Source organism: Anopheles moucheti, chromosome 2 (assembly GCF_943734755.1).
Source record: "Anopheles moucheti chromosome 2, idAnoMoucSN_F20_07, whole genome shotgun sequence".
NCBI lineage: Eukaryota > Metazoa > Arthropoda > Insecta > Diptera > Culicidae > Anopheles > Anopheles moucheti.
In genome coordinates this window covers 8,620,547-8,632,471 of record NC_069140.1, presented here as the reverse complement: position 1 = coordinate 8,632,471, position 11,925 = coordinate 8,620,547, and the positions used below count along the sequence as shown (strand labels likewise).

Here is an 11,925-nt window from a genome sequence, read left to right as displayed (position 1 = left end):
CCTACATTTGTTTAGTCCGGTCCAGTGTTGATCACATAGTAAAGGCCCTAGAGTACTCCGGAAGAACTGGATGGAGACAGTATTCTTAGCTACTGTAATTCTGTCAGGCCTCCTACGACCTACGATCTGCATGGTCTACTAGATGATATCCGTCATACATTGACTGTCTAGTCTTATTGTTACTACATCTCCAAACCATTCGGTTGCTAGGTGACGTGCCTTGAGTCGTTTTGAGGCTGTGAAAAGAATAAACTACCAGGTTTCTAACAAAAATTATACTTTTTCTTTCATTTTAGTACTCCACGCTAATCAGCAGAACCATCCGGAACTCATCGACCCAAAAGAAAGTCATTTGAAGCACACACACACACACACACACATACTTTGCTGCCATAGAAACGTGCCACGTGCCTGATCAACTGGTTAAACCGCATCAACATTCCTGGCCTGGCCTGTTTTGTGATAGAGTGCAGAAGACCCTCACGATGGATCGGTTAGGTGTACTGTCCGCTTTCGTTCAACCGAACAAACATTCTAGTCAATTTCGCAACCCTTTCGGTGGTCGGCCATGGATGGAACAGCACGGTGCGGCTGCCGCTGCCCCCGGTGCCAAGGGGCTAAAGGGCATCGTGGCCGGTGGCATAACGGGCGGTATCGAAATTTGCATCACCTTCCCGACCGAGTACGTGAAAACGCAGCTGCAGCTGGACGAGAAGGGTGCGACCAAGCAGTACAACGGTATTATGGATTGTGTGAAGAAGACGGTCAAGACGAACGGTGTGCTGGGGCTGTATCGTGGGCTGAGCGTACTGCTGTACGGTTCCATCCCGAAATCGGCTGTCCGGTAAGTGCGGCGTTACACCGTTCCGAATGAAACAGCTCCGAAAAGCTTACCATGGGTGCATTTTTGTACGTTTCGTTTTAGGTTTGGAGCGTTCGAAAGCCTGAAGGGACGACTGATGGACACGAATGGACAGCTGAGCACGTCCGGCAAGCTGCTCGCAGGTTTGGGCGCGGGTGTGGCCGAAGCCATCCTTGCCGTAACGCCCATGGAGACGGTCAAGGTGAAGTTCATCAACGATCAGCGTAGTGCGACACCCAAGTACAAGGGTTTCTTCCACGGTGTCGGTCTGATTGTGCGCCAGGAGGGTCTGTCCGGGGTGTACAAGGGCCTGACAGCGACCATACTGAAGCAGGGCTCGAACCAAGCGATCCGATTCTACGTGATGGAATCGCTGAAGGACCTTTACAAGGGTGACGACCCGTCCAAGCCGGTGCCGAAGATGGTGGTCGGTGCGTTTGGTGCCGTGGCCGGAGCTGCCTCCGTGTTCGGCAACACGCCGATCGATGTGGTGAAGACGCGCATGCAGGGTCTCGAGGCGGCCAAGTACAAGAACACGGCGGACTGTGCGCTGCAGATCTGGAAGAACGAGGGACCGATGGCGTTCTACAAGGGTACCGTGCCGCGTTTGAGCCGGGTCTGTCTGGACGTGGCAATTACGTTCATGATTTACGACTCCTTCATGGATCTGTTCAACAAGTTCTGGCACTAGAAGAATGCAACCCGGAACTGGTTTGTTGAATAGCACGTTCCCGCTTCAGATCAATTTCCCTTGCGAAAGCTTCATACGACGAAAGTGCAGCCGAAGGTTAAAGTAGTTAAGTGCAAAGCGAAAGCTTGGAATGTACCCTCGATAATAGGCATTTTCTGGGGGAAAACATTGCAACACAAAAACGGGCAGCAAAACGACATTCCGGAGTACATTCAGGGATTATAAGGTTATTAGTGTAGGGCAAGATGTTAGAGAGTCGAATTAGATGGGAGTCTTAATGTGCTCCCAACACGTTTCCTATTAGACGTTGACGATGCACGAAGTAGGTTTTCGCGAGGCGCTGAAACACACCTCATTGGGGACTCTACTAGCTGCACAGCACAATTGTTAGGGGGCTTTATATAGTAGGGATGCACATCGTCCTCACCACTGTTAAACACGTGTCAGAAGTCGTCCCCATCACAACAAAACCCCCAAATTGGTGCGCAAAGAACAAAATAAGCTTAATGATGAGATGCAAGCAGACGAGCCAAACGAGTCCCGTCAGTCTGTTTTGGGCGGGCGGGGGGGGGATGGATCTCCTTTAAGGAGCATTGAAAATCAACATCAAAAATTGACCACGGCAGATCACGGCAATAACTGTAAAACAGCCATTTCCGTGTTCAAGTCTTTTTTTTCTATTTCTCTCTCTCTAACTTCTTTGCTTAATTATTCTTCACTATGCGTGATGGACGTGGATGTTCGAGAAGCAACAAAGTACTTTAAAATGATTATTTAAGGCTTCATGTTTTAAGCATCGCATGCATTCCGCATCGTCTTTTTTTGTGTGTTATCTGTTCACTGTGCTTGTGTCCCCACGTAAGCCAACCAAAACGATGTGGGGAATTCATTTCTTATTAATGTGGCATTAAATTTGGTTTCTGACAATTAATCTATTATTGGTGTAACACGCCCCAACATGTTGGCTGCTTGTTGTTGGCTTGTCTAATGCGCGTTAGTAAACGAACGAACAAACAAACTAAAAAACGAAACATTTCCTGACTCGTATTTATATACACTTATATATATGTATACATATATCTATATACAATGTCGTAACGTGTAACCTTAGAGGGTTTTTTTTTGTTTTATTCTGTAGAGGCAAGCGTGTTTAGATTGTGACAGTTTGCAGGAAATAAAATTAAGACCGTAACGAGTGGCATAAATTTACCCACAAAAGGACATGCATGCTGGAGAGACATTTCTTTTCGGCGCACTGTGGTAGTAAAAATCCGAATCGCGTGTGTTGATTACTTTTTCCGATTTGTTCCATTTATTTTCAGTTTAATCTTTCGTCGTGCTATATAATTCTCTCTTAGTAGTTTTGTTTATGCTCCCTTTAGCTACTCTGCAACATTATCACTCGTTTTTATTCAACCTAATTATGTATCCTTCTACTGCGGCTTTCCCTTTATGAGCGTTATCGTTCGTACCAGTTAGTAGTAGTAGTATACAGTAACGTTCCTTTACGCGCCTTCCGATACCCAACCGTGCGCGCGGAGAGACATGTGTACATTCAGATTACACACCAAACACAGGAAAAAAGAAACAACCCGACACACGCACACCAAATACACTCTCTTTTGCATACACACACACACGCACGTGAATGCGCCATCAGTTCTCTGTGAAAGTCAGTCAATATCTTGCCAAACGAAGGATTCTGTTTGACAGGATGACGGCGGCAAGGTATATGAAGCAGGATAACGCAGGTTAGATTCGGAAGATGCAGCCTGCAGCAAAACGATGGCAACGGTGTGTATATGCGTTCAGTCTAGGCGCTTATGTTCTGCCTCCCTTTTTCAACTCCCGGGTGTTACTACTTCGCACTACCCTACCACTACTACTGCTGCCGCCAGTCTATTTTCGCATAAATTATTTACAACCAAGAACGAAAGTTTAACGCGAACTAATGCTTCACTAAGGAGATATAAGCCGATCGGGTGTGGTGCGGATGCACCCACACCAGCCGTATACACAACTGAAGGGAAAATTCAAGACTAGGGACGCCTATGGGAGAAAGAGTTCAAATAATTCTGCTAAGGTGCAGCAAAACGCGAACGTATAACGAAACGTTCATGTGCATCGTACTCTAAATGGACTAAATGATAAATAAACCGATCTCTGTTGCAGAAGGTGTATAATGATCGGCGCCTCTAGACGCACTAACGCACTCGTTGGGCGGGAAACAATTAGCAGGCTACGCAAAATGATAATGTACAACAATAATTCAAATTAATCTTTGGAATATACTACATCGCTCCTATCCACGTTCATCGGGTTGCGGTTGGATGGAAGAAGTTCTTAACCGACTACTATTAACAATTTACAATGTATAGCTTACTAATACTTCTCGCCTTGAACAAGCGCCGTCACAGAGAAGAAAAAAAAACAAGATTCCCCGGTGCTTGACAGCATCACACTACAGAACGGTAGCAGTTCGCATGCGTATCCCCCTAGCGATATCGATAACAAACAGCTAACAAACACGGGCGTGCAGCTCTATCGGCTTTTTAGAAGATTCGACAGCGAACGAATGTGCGTCGCCAGCTCGGAGTCCATCTTGTACGCTTCCTCGTTGATGAGCCGTCGGAGATCGGGCAGACTAGGCATGTGGTCGATGTCCTTGATGTTGAGCAGCTTCTGGAACACTTCCGTCCAGACGTGCTTCTTCAGATACCTGCAGCACATAGAAGCAAGTGCAAAATTGTCTTAACTATTGTTTACCGGCCTACAATGCACACACACACACACGCAACCAACCTGGGCAGCTTCTGCTTGATGTCCCAACCGCTTTCGTACTTCTTCACCAGCTGCATGTACTCGCCGAACAGCATTACGTGGATCGTACCGGCCACACAAAAGAGATCGGTCTGGAAGGACCATGGGCGTCCTTCCTGCATTTCAATACACGTGAATCCATCCGTTTGAATAACCTGTGATCGCAAAGGGAGGAACGTGAAATGGTGAATTGTTGTAAAGTAGATTCCGAAGGGTAAAATTGCTTACCTTTTTAAACTGGCGCTTTGGTTCGAAAAAGTTCATATCGATGGCACAGCCAAAATCGATCAAACGTAGTGTTGGTTCTTCCAGATCGCGGGATGGTCTGTAAGGATCGAACGAGACAGAGCGTTAGCAGTTGAACGAAATCAATCGATTATAGTTTCCCTGTTCCTTCTACAGTATCTTGTCTGCAACGGTCTTCTACGGAATTGAACTAGATCGTTTAAGAATTGCAAGAAAATCTAAAAAAAATGGGCATGGATGGAAAACTTGGACCTATTATTTAGCTCTGCGAAATATCGAAAGTGAAGCGTTTGATTCAATATCTGTGAATTTGACGAATCTAATTAATTTCACGATAGGGCATTTATCGCACAACTCACAAAGCTCGTCATGAGCATGGAAATGGAGCAAATATCTGGGAACAACATTAAGACAAAATTACAACTAGCTTACATTTTCATCAGCAGAAAGTTGTCCGGCTTGATGTCCGCGTGGATTATGTTACAAGCGTGCAGATACTCTACGATCGAAAGTATCTGGCAGCTGAAGTGCATCACGAGAGATTCATGCATCACCTGTCGATCAGTGCAAAGTACAACAAATGGATTAATAGATCAGCGCGTGCAATCAGATCATTCGATCCGCTACCTTTCTTGTGGCTGCGGTCCGAATCTTATTGTTGATGTCAAGCAGGGAACCGTACTGTGAAAACTCGGACACAAGTACACTCGCGTTCGGTGCAATTACTGCCGCACTGATATCCATAAAGCCGGGCAACTAAAAAAGAAAAAAACCCAAACGTTTACATTCATAGAAAGATCCTGAAAGATCGCAGAAATCATATACGTACCATCTTAAGATTAGTCAGTCGTTTTTTCACCTCCGTACAGATGTAAAGCTCCCACGTGTTGGCCGGCTTCTGGTACTTGATCGCCACCACTGCCCCAGTCTGGGTGTTGACCGCACGAAACACCGATCCATACGAACCGCGACCCACTTCCTTCTCGATGCTGTACCCAGTGCCCCCGAGGTTCGCCGTCTGGCCCTTCAACAACTTCGGCAGGTTCGCATTGGACAGGTGATAGTTATCGGCCGGGTCACGGTTCCGCGACGGAAAGTCCACCTTCGTGAGAAACGCACGGCACAGCTCCCCATTGAACGGATCAACAAACGGTCGGCCGAGGTGGGTTTCGATCGTACCGAGTGCCTTCTCCAGACGGCGCCGACGCGCTTCCTCGTCGTGTTCGCCCGCCTGGAAAAAGCTGCTCTCGACCACGGTCGAGTTCATCGAGTCTTCGTTCTGTCCAAGGTTCGACAGATTCGTTTCCTGCTTCCGAAGGTACCGGAACGTACCGACCGGGGTGGATGTTTTAGAGAATCCACCACCGCCGGACGTTTGCGTACGGCGGACCGGTGTCGAACAGTTGCTGCCACCACCGTAATGGAACGGCCCATTGCTATTGTCACCGGCGAAGGAAATGTTGCTGAAGGACGTGTTGAACTCAGAGTTCGACTGGTAGGACGAATCGTCCTCATCCGGTCGGATGATGCGCTTCAATTCGCTTCGCCCACTACCGATCGGTCGCCGACGGGTTGTCTCACGGCTTGTTTCCTCCTCGCCGTAATACTCTTCCTCCTCCTCATCATCCTCTCCCTCGTCGTCGTCCTCCTCCTCCTCCTCCTCCTCGTCCTCCACTCCGTTCTCTTGGTCGTCTTCTTCCTCCTCGTCCACCTCGTAGTATTGATCCTGCACTCCATCATCATCTTCCTCCTCCTCATCCCCATCGGCACCCTCATAACCGCCTACCGTCGTCTCCGAATATTCATCATCCAAAACACCAACACGACGGCGCACACCGTTCCTTCGCACCGGTCCAACATCTTCCTCGTCGTCCTCCACCTGCACACGACAATTCTCATCCAGATCGTACCGATGATGCTGCTTTGGCCTCTTTTCCTTAGCGGCCGATTTGGAACGTTTGGATTTTTTCTTCTTTTTCGACCCAACGGAAGATGCATCCGTTTGGGACTGAATCGACAGACAGGAATCTTCGTCCTTTTCCGGCCGCGAGAACGATAGCAGCAGGTTCGCATCGTCCACATGGTCCTGCGATTGTTCGACCACCGCCAACGATTGCTTCTTTTTGGAGTGTTTCGCTTTGGATGCTGACTTCGCTTTACTACCACCCACCGGCCCTCCGTCCGATCCTACCCCACTGGGCCGCATCGGGTCCGGTCGGGCTTTGGTGTGTTTTTTGTGCTTCTTCGGCTTTTCATCCATCGGTGTGCCGGTGGTGGGCGGTGTCTGTTGTTCAATCTGCTCCTCAGCCGAACCACCGATGGTCGATGGTTGGGAGTGAACGGTTGCCGGTCCATCGCCCGCACCCGTTGGCGAGGGTGAATCCACCCCGGCCAGTGACGACGAGAGGCCCGTTTTCTCCTTCTTAAACTTGATCGTAATCGTCTGCTTTCGGCTGGTACCGTTCTCTGCCGGCGTGGAAAAGCGTATCGTGGACGCTTCTATTTGTTCCTCGAAATCATCACAGTTTGCGTTGTACTTGCCATGGTTATTGTTAATGGTGTGGGGATTCTGCAGCTGCTGCTGTTGTTGAGTGTCCTGTTGTTGTTGCTGCTGCTGCTGCTGCTGTTGGTGGTGGTGGTGGTGCTGTTGCTGTAAGTGCATGTGCCCTTGCGCATTCACATACGACCCACTCGTCATACCGTTGACAGCGGGCTGTGGCTCCTGCAATTCTGATATCGCTGTTCCTTGCCTATAGCTGTGCGATGGTGCAGCGTTATGTTTAGCTGAACCAGCTGGACCATGCTGCTGCTGGGCATATCCTGCCGGTACAGGTACGGCGCCATACGGTTTCGTTTGCGGTTGCTGCTCGTTCGCATTGTACTGTAATGAGGTGTACTGATGATGATGATGATTATGGCCCTGCTCCTGATGGGGCGATTGTTGCTGATGATGTGGTGGTGGCAGTACCGCATGTCCTCTTGTCGATTGTTGCTGCGGCGACACACCCATACCGACCATCTGTGGATGCTGCTGATGATGCTGCGGTTGCTGGTGAGTGTGATGCTGCGGATGCTGATGTCCGGGAGATTGCGGATATACCTGATGGCTCGGTGGCGTTTGCGGCGCCATTGCGTAGTGAGTGTTAGGCCGTGAAGCAATCGCTTCCTGCGCGGAAATATGCTGTACCGGACTGTTATACCCATACGGGGATAGAACGTTCGTCATATTCTGATACGTCCGTTGAGAAGGTACTTCCTGCTGGGGAGGCGTTGGCTGCTGTTGTGCTTGCTGGGCCGGCGAATAGCTGTTGTGATTGTAACTCTCGTACGGCACATGGTGCGGTTGCTGCTGCGGATGCTGATGTTGGTGGTAAGGTTGCGGTGAATGAAGATGCCCATGATTAACCTGCGCGTACTGATGCTGCGTGTGTTGCCCGTACGGTTGTACTGGAGCAGCAGATGGCGAATGCATGTGAGTCGTTGGCACTGGTGAGTGATGCGGATGGTGTGATCCCGCACCATGATGATGTTGCTGTTGCTGCGGCGGATGATGATGATGGTGATGCGGATGGTGATGATGGTTCTGTATCACCGATCCTGATACATTCGCTTGCTGATAGCTATGGTGTGACTGCATCTGTGCAGTTGTTGCTGGGTAACCATTGCTGTAACCATGGTAAGGTTGCTGCTGCTGCTGATGATAGAAATTGCTCGTGTGCTGTATCGATCCCTGGCGCATCTGATGCGTATGGTAGCTGTTTGGTTGCGTTTGCATTGCTTGCGACATATGTCCACCGGCGGCATTCGTGTACTGCTGAGAAGGATATACCCGTTGCTGCTGTTGCTGTTGCTGTTGTTGTTGCTGCTGATATTTAATTTGCTGCATCTGACGCATCTGTTTTTCCTTCTCGAGCTGGGCGATCTTTGCTCGTCTGTGTGCTTCCTCCTCTTCCTGCTGCTGACGCAACTGCTGCTCCTGCTGACGTTTACGCTCAAGCCACCGTTTCGCACGGATCTCTTCCAGTGAAAACTCCATCGTCGGCCGTTCGGCATGCAGATCCGGGTAGACCAGATGTTTCGGATAGCAGCACCGCCGGTTCGGATCGTACGGCTCTTCCAGGCACAACGGCACATCCCAGGTTTCGTGGTTAGATTTCGCTTCGCGGACAAAATTTGCCGGCAAGCATATTGCATCACTATCGTACGCGGAATCGTTTGCGACCGGTGGCGGTTCCGATCGGTTGGTAGCTTCCGGTACGGGACGGACCTCTTCTGCGACCGTGTACTGCGCGAGATCGGGATCATCGTACACGTAGCTCAAGGAGGAAGAGATCACGTACGCTGAGTTGTTGAGATTACATTCGATAATGCTTTCATCCGGAGATGGTCGATATTCCAGCGTCGTAGTTTCGTCCTCTGTCCGATGGTCTGGTGGTGGTGGTGGTGGTGCTTGCTGTTCGACGAGTTCAGCTCGTTGCTGACCACCGCTCGTTGATACAGCTCGATAACTTGCTTCGTTCGGAGTCTGATGCTGATCGGGGCGATGGTGGGTATGGGAAGAAGCGGACACAGGTACGGGAGGTGTTCCAGTTTCGCCGGACGTGTATGAATTGGCTTGCTGGTATGGTTCTTCCTGGCCGTTGCTACTGAAGTAAGTACCATTGGAAGGATTGCCCGGCAGGTAATAGCTTCCCGGCTGCACCGAGGTTTTCTGTTGATGATAGAAACCATGCTGCTGCTGATTTGCATACGTTCCCAGCGTGGACGTCCCGTTCGGTCCTTCGGCAATTACTGCTCCATTTGTGCCGTGCGAATGTGACGATGCTGTCGCTGCCACCTGATTTTGGTAGCTTGGTTCCTGTTTTAACCGCTTCTGTGGTGGACTTTGCGATCCGATTTGATGATGCTGCTGCTGCTGTTCGGCCATCGTACTAGCGGAACGTTTCTTCGCAAGAGTCTCATTGTACAGACGGTGGATTCGTTGCGCTTCGTGCAACTCTTCGATCGGTTGTGCCTTCATCTCGATGCCGAGGTTGTAGATCGATTCGGCCTGCTTGTACGCACTGTCGGCCCAACCGATGTAGAAGCTGGCGCACTGTGTGCCAATGTTTTTCTTGTACATCATTTGGTAGAAGCTGGCGGGCGATTGCTGCATATTGGTCTACAAATAAAAAACGGAAGCCGAAATGTTTACCCATTCTTGCCTGTTTTATACCAATTGCGATGCTACTTACGTATTTCATCCATATTTTTACCATACGCGTGTCCTGTTTGTAGCCCTCCGTGTCCTGATACAGCAGCAAACACTTTTCCACGATCGAGCGCAGATTGTTCGCCCGATCGAATGATTGATTCTGCTCGTACCAGGTGATGTAGTTGAACCACAGATCGAGAGGATCGTTCCCGGTGTACCCCCGGATCGCATCCTCCCAAGCTTGCTTGTCGGCCTCGAACCGGGGGTTTACCACCACACTGACACCGCCGCTACGCTCGATCATTGCTGCAGGTGGCACTGTCGAACCATGACCGTGCGGTAGCGGACGGTGAGAACTCATAGCTTACCCCAGATTTAGTTCAGATGGGAACACCAACCCAGCAAACCCGGAGCCCGGGACTCACGTATTACAGCTGTTATTAACGCAATCTCTATTGCTAGTTGCGTCGAATGTCCTTTTCACTGATCGATCAACGCACATACACTCACGCAAACACTGCCCCCCTCGAACACTGCGACGAGTCCCCCCTCCCGGAAAGGGAACTATTGAAACTGTTGCTACAGCATTCCAATGGCTCAGGTGTTGCCCAAAACCAGCCGCATGCAATAATCAAAACAAAAACATTGAACCCATCGCATACGCGTCCGTGTGCGCACTACGGTACGCACTAGGGAACGATACGGTGTAGCTGGCTTACTTTGATCTGTTTCGATGTCAATTTTCCGTTCGCGATCCTGAGTGCTCACCCGCGGGGAACGGATATGCAAGCGTACAGACGAACGCCTTCTAGTCGAACGGTCACAATTAGGAACTTTCGGTCAGAGACCACATCCACACGGTGACCCTTTCCCCCCAGCTAGTAGATATTAGTCACGAAGCACTATGTGTTCAGCAAAAGAGGGGGTGGTGGTGGTCGTGGGACGCGCGTGAGCCCGAGTAGGACGGCTCGAGGCAGTTTCGATCGGATCCGTTGGTCTTTGTTGCGCTTATTCAATCTTTTTTCCTCGTTTACTGGAACTGGTTGACGAACCGTGCGCGGCAGGGGAAGACGATGCGGGACGAAAATTTCTGTGGAAAACCCTGGGACTGCAGCCGCTTGGTCTGGCAAAACAGGCACAAGGGGGGATGGGTGCGGATGTACACGCAAACTGTCCCCAAAACCGTGTGTGGCTAGATGTGCGGCCCACTTTAGCGGCGCGAAACACTGCGAGAACCGTATTGCTTGCTGAATAGAACTTTTGCCTACGTTCCCGTACGATTTTTTTTATTGTGAGGAAATCCAATCGAAGAAATGCACGCAACGAAACGTAAGCGGTGGTTACACGGTACCAAATCCGATGACAAGCGTTCGAAAACGCTTGGCAAACGCTTCAGCTTGTCATTGGGTGTAAATTTTTCGAGAAGGTACCATTTTGTTCAACAAATCAAATTCGACACATTATGTCGTTATTATTTTTCCATAGCGAATAAATATAATAATTTATGTAGTTTTATAATTTATTCGTGAGCAGATTTGCGTAAATAAAATGATTCTTGACACATGATTTCCCAACTAGCATTTTCTATTAAATTCTTTTGACAGAAAGGGGGGAAAATAGTACATAGGGGTTGCCATTTATTTGCCACCCGGTTTTAGAAAGAGCTGTAAATACAGACTTATTTATAATTTAAACTTCATTTCTTGTTTAAACCCTTTAAGGGGCTTAACAATTGGCTCTAAATAACGATATTCAAAACTGCTTTGAAGTCATTAAACACGTGGTAATCTAGGGCCCTCTGGATTTCTGGACGATTTATTAATTGGTGGAACTCTTGAAACAGTAAGAAAAACTGTATTTCTCCATAAAACCGTCACGTTCGAATCGTCACGTCTTTTTGTGCCAAATATTGATTGAAACATTCCCACTGTGGCCTTGCAAAGAACCGTGCTGTGTTGGTTTCGTGAGCATTTGTAAGGTTCGGCTGTAGCGACGGTGGCCCATACGTGAATGTGTTGGATGCAACACACGCATACATACGCCAACATCTGCCCAGAGAGGTGCAAATGTCACTTTGCTGTACATCCTCTTCGGTCAATCTCGTCGCCGCCG

General features: G+C 49.1%; 2 protein-coding genes across 2 annotated transcripts; one reads left to right on the top strand and one right to left on the bottom strand.

The window, feature by feature from the left end:
• The first annotated feature begins 301 nt into the window (after window positions 1-301).
• On the top strand, window positions 302-2,761 carry LOC128307333 (putative tricarboxylate transport protein, mitochondrial). The gene is made up of 2 exons (XM_053045118.1): window positions 302-844; window positions 926-2,761. The coding sequence occupies exons 1-2, from the start codon at window positions 486-488 to the stop codon at window positions 1,551-1,553; spliced, it is 987 nt and encodes a 328-aa protein (XP_052901078.1). The 5' UTR covers window positions 302-485; the 3' UTR covers window positions 1,554-2,761.
• Window positions 2,762-2,857: 96 nt separating this feature from the next.
• On the bottom strand, window positions 2,858-10,401 carry LOC128297353 (uncharacterized). Its single transcript, XM_053032980.1, has 7 exons — window positions 9,854-10,401; window positions 5,449-9,780; window positions 5,247-5,375; window positions 5,052-5,173; window positions 4,602-4,698; window positions 4,356-4,528; window positions 2,858-4,272 (listed from the first exon to the last, which is right to left on the bottom strand). The coding sequence occupies exons 1-7, from the start codon at window positions 10,172-10,174 to the stop codon at window positions 4,095-4,097; spliced, it is 5,352 nt and encodes a 1,783-aa protein (XP_052888940.1). The 5' UTR covers window positions 10,175-10,401; the 3' UTR covers window positions 2,858-4,094.
• Between the last annotated feature and the right edge of the window lie 1,524 nt (window positions 10,402-11,925).

Coding starts and splice junctions, on each gene's coding strand:
- LOC128307333 (XM_053045118.1), top strand. CDS start 486: ATGGATCGGTTAGGTGTACTGTCCGCTTTCGTTCAACCGAACAAACAT. Junction 845..925: donor ATCCCGAAATCGGCTGTCCG/GTAAGTGCGGCG, acceptor GTTTCGTTTTAG/GTTTGGAGCGTTCGAAAGCC.
- LOC128297353 (XM_053032980.1), bottom strand. CDS start 10,174: ATGAGTTCTCACCGTCCGCTACCGCACGGTCATGGTTCGACAGTGCCA. Junction 5,376..5,448: donor GACTGACTAATCTTAAGATG/GTACGTATATGA, acceptor TTTCTTTTTTAG/TTGCCCGGCTTTATGGATAT. Junction 4,699..5,051: donor AACTTTCTGCTGATGAAAAT/GTAAGCTAGTTG, acceptor CGATCCTTACAG/ACCATCCCGCGATCTGGAAG.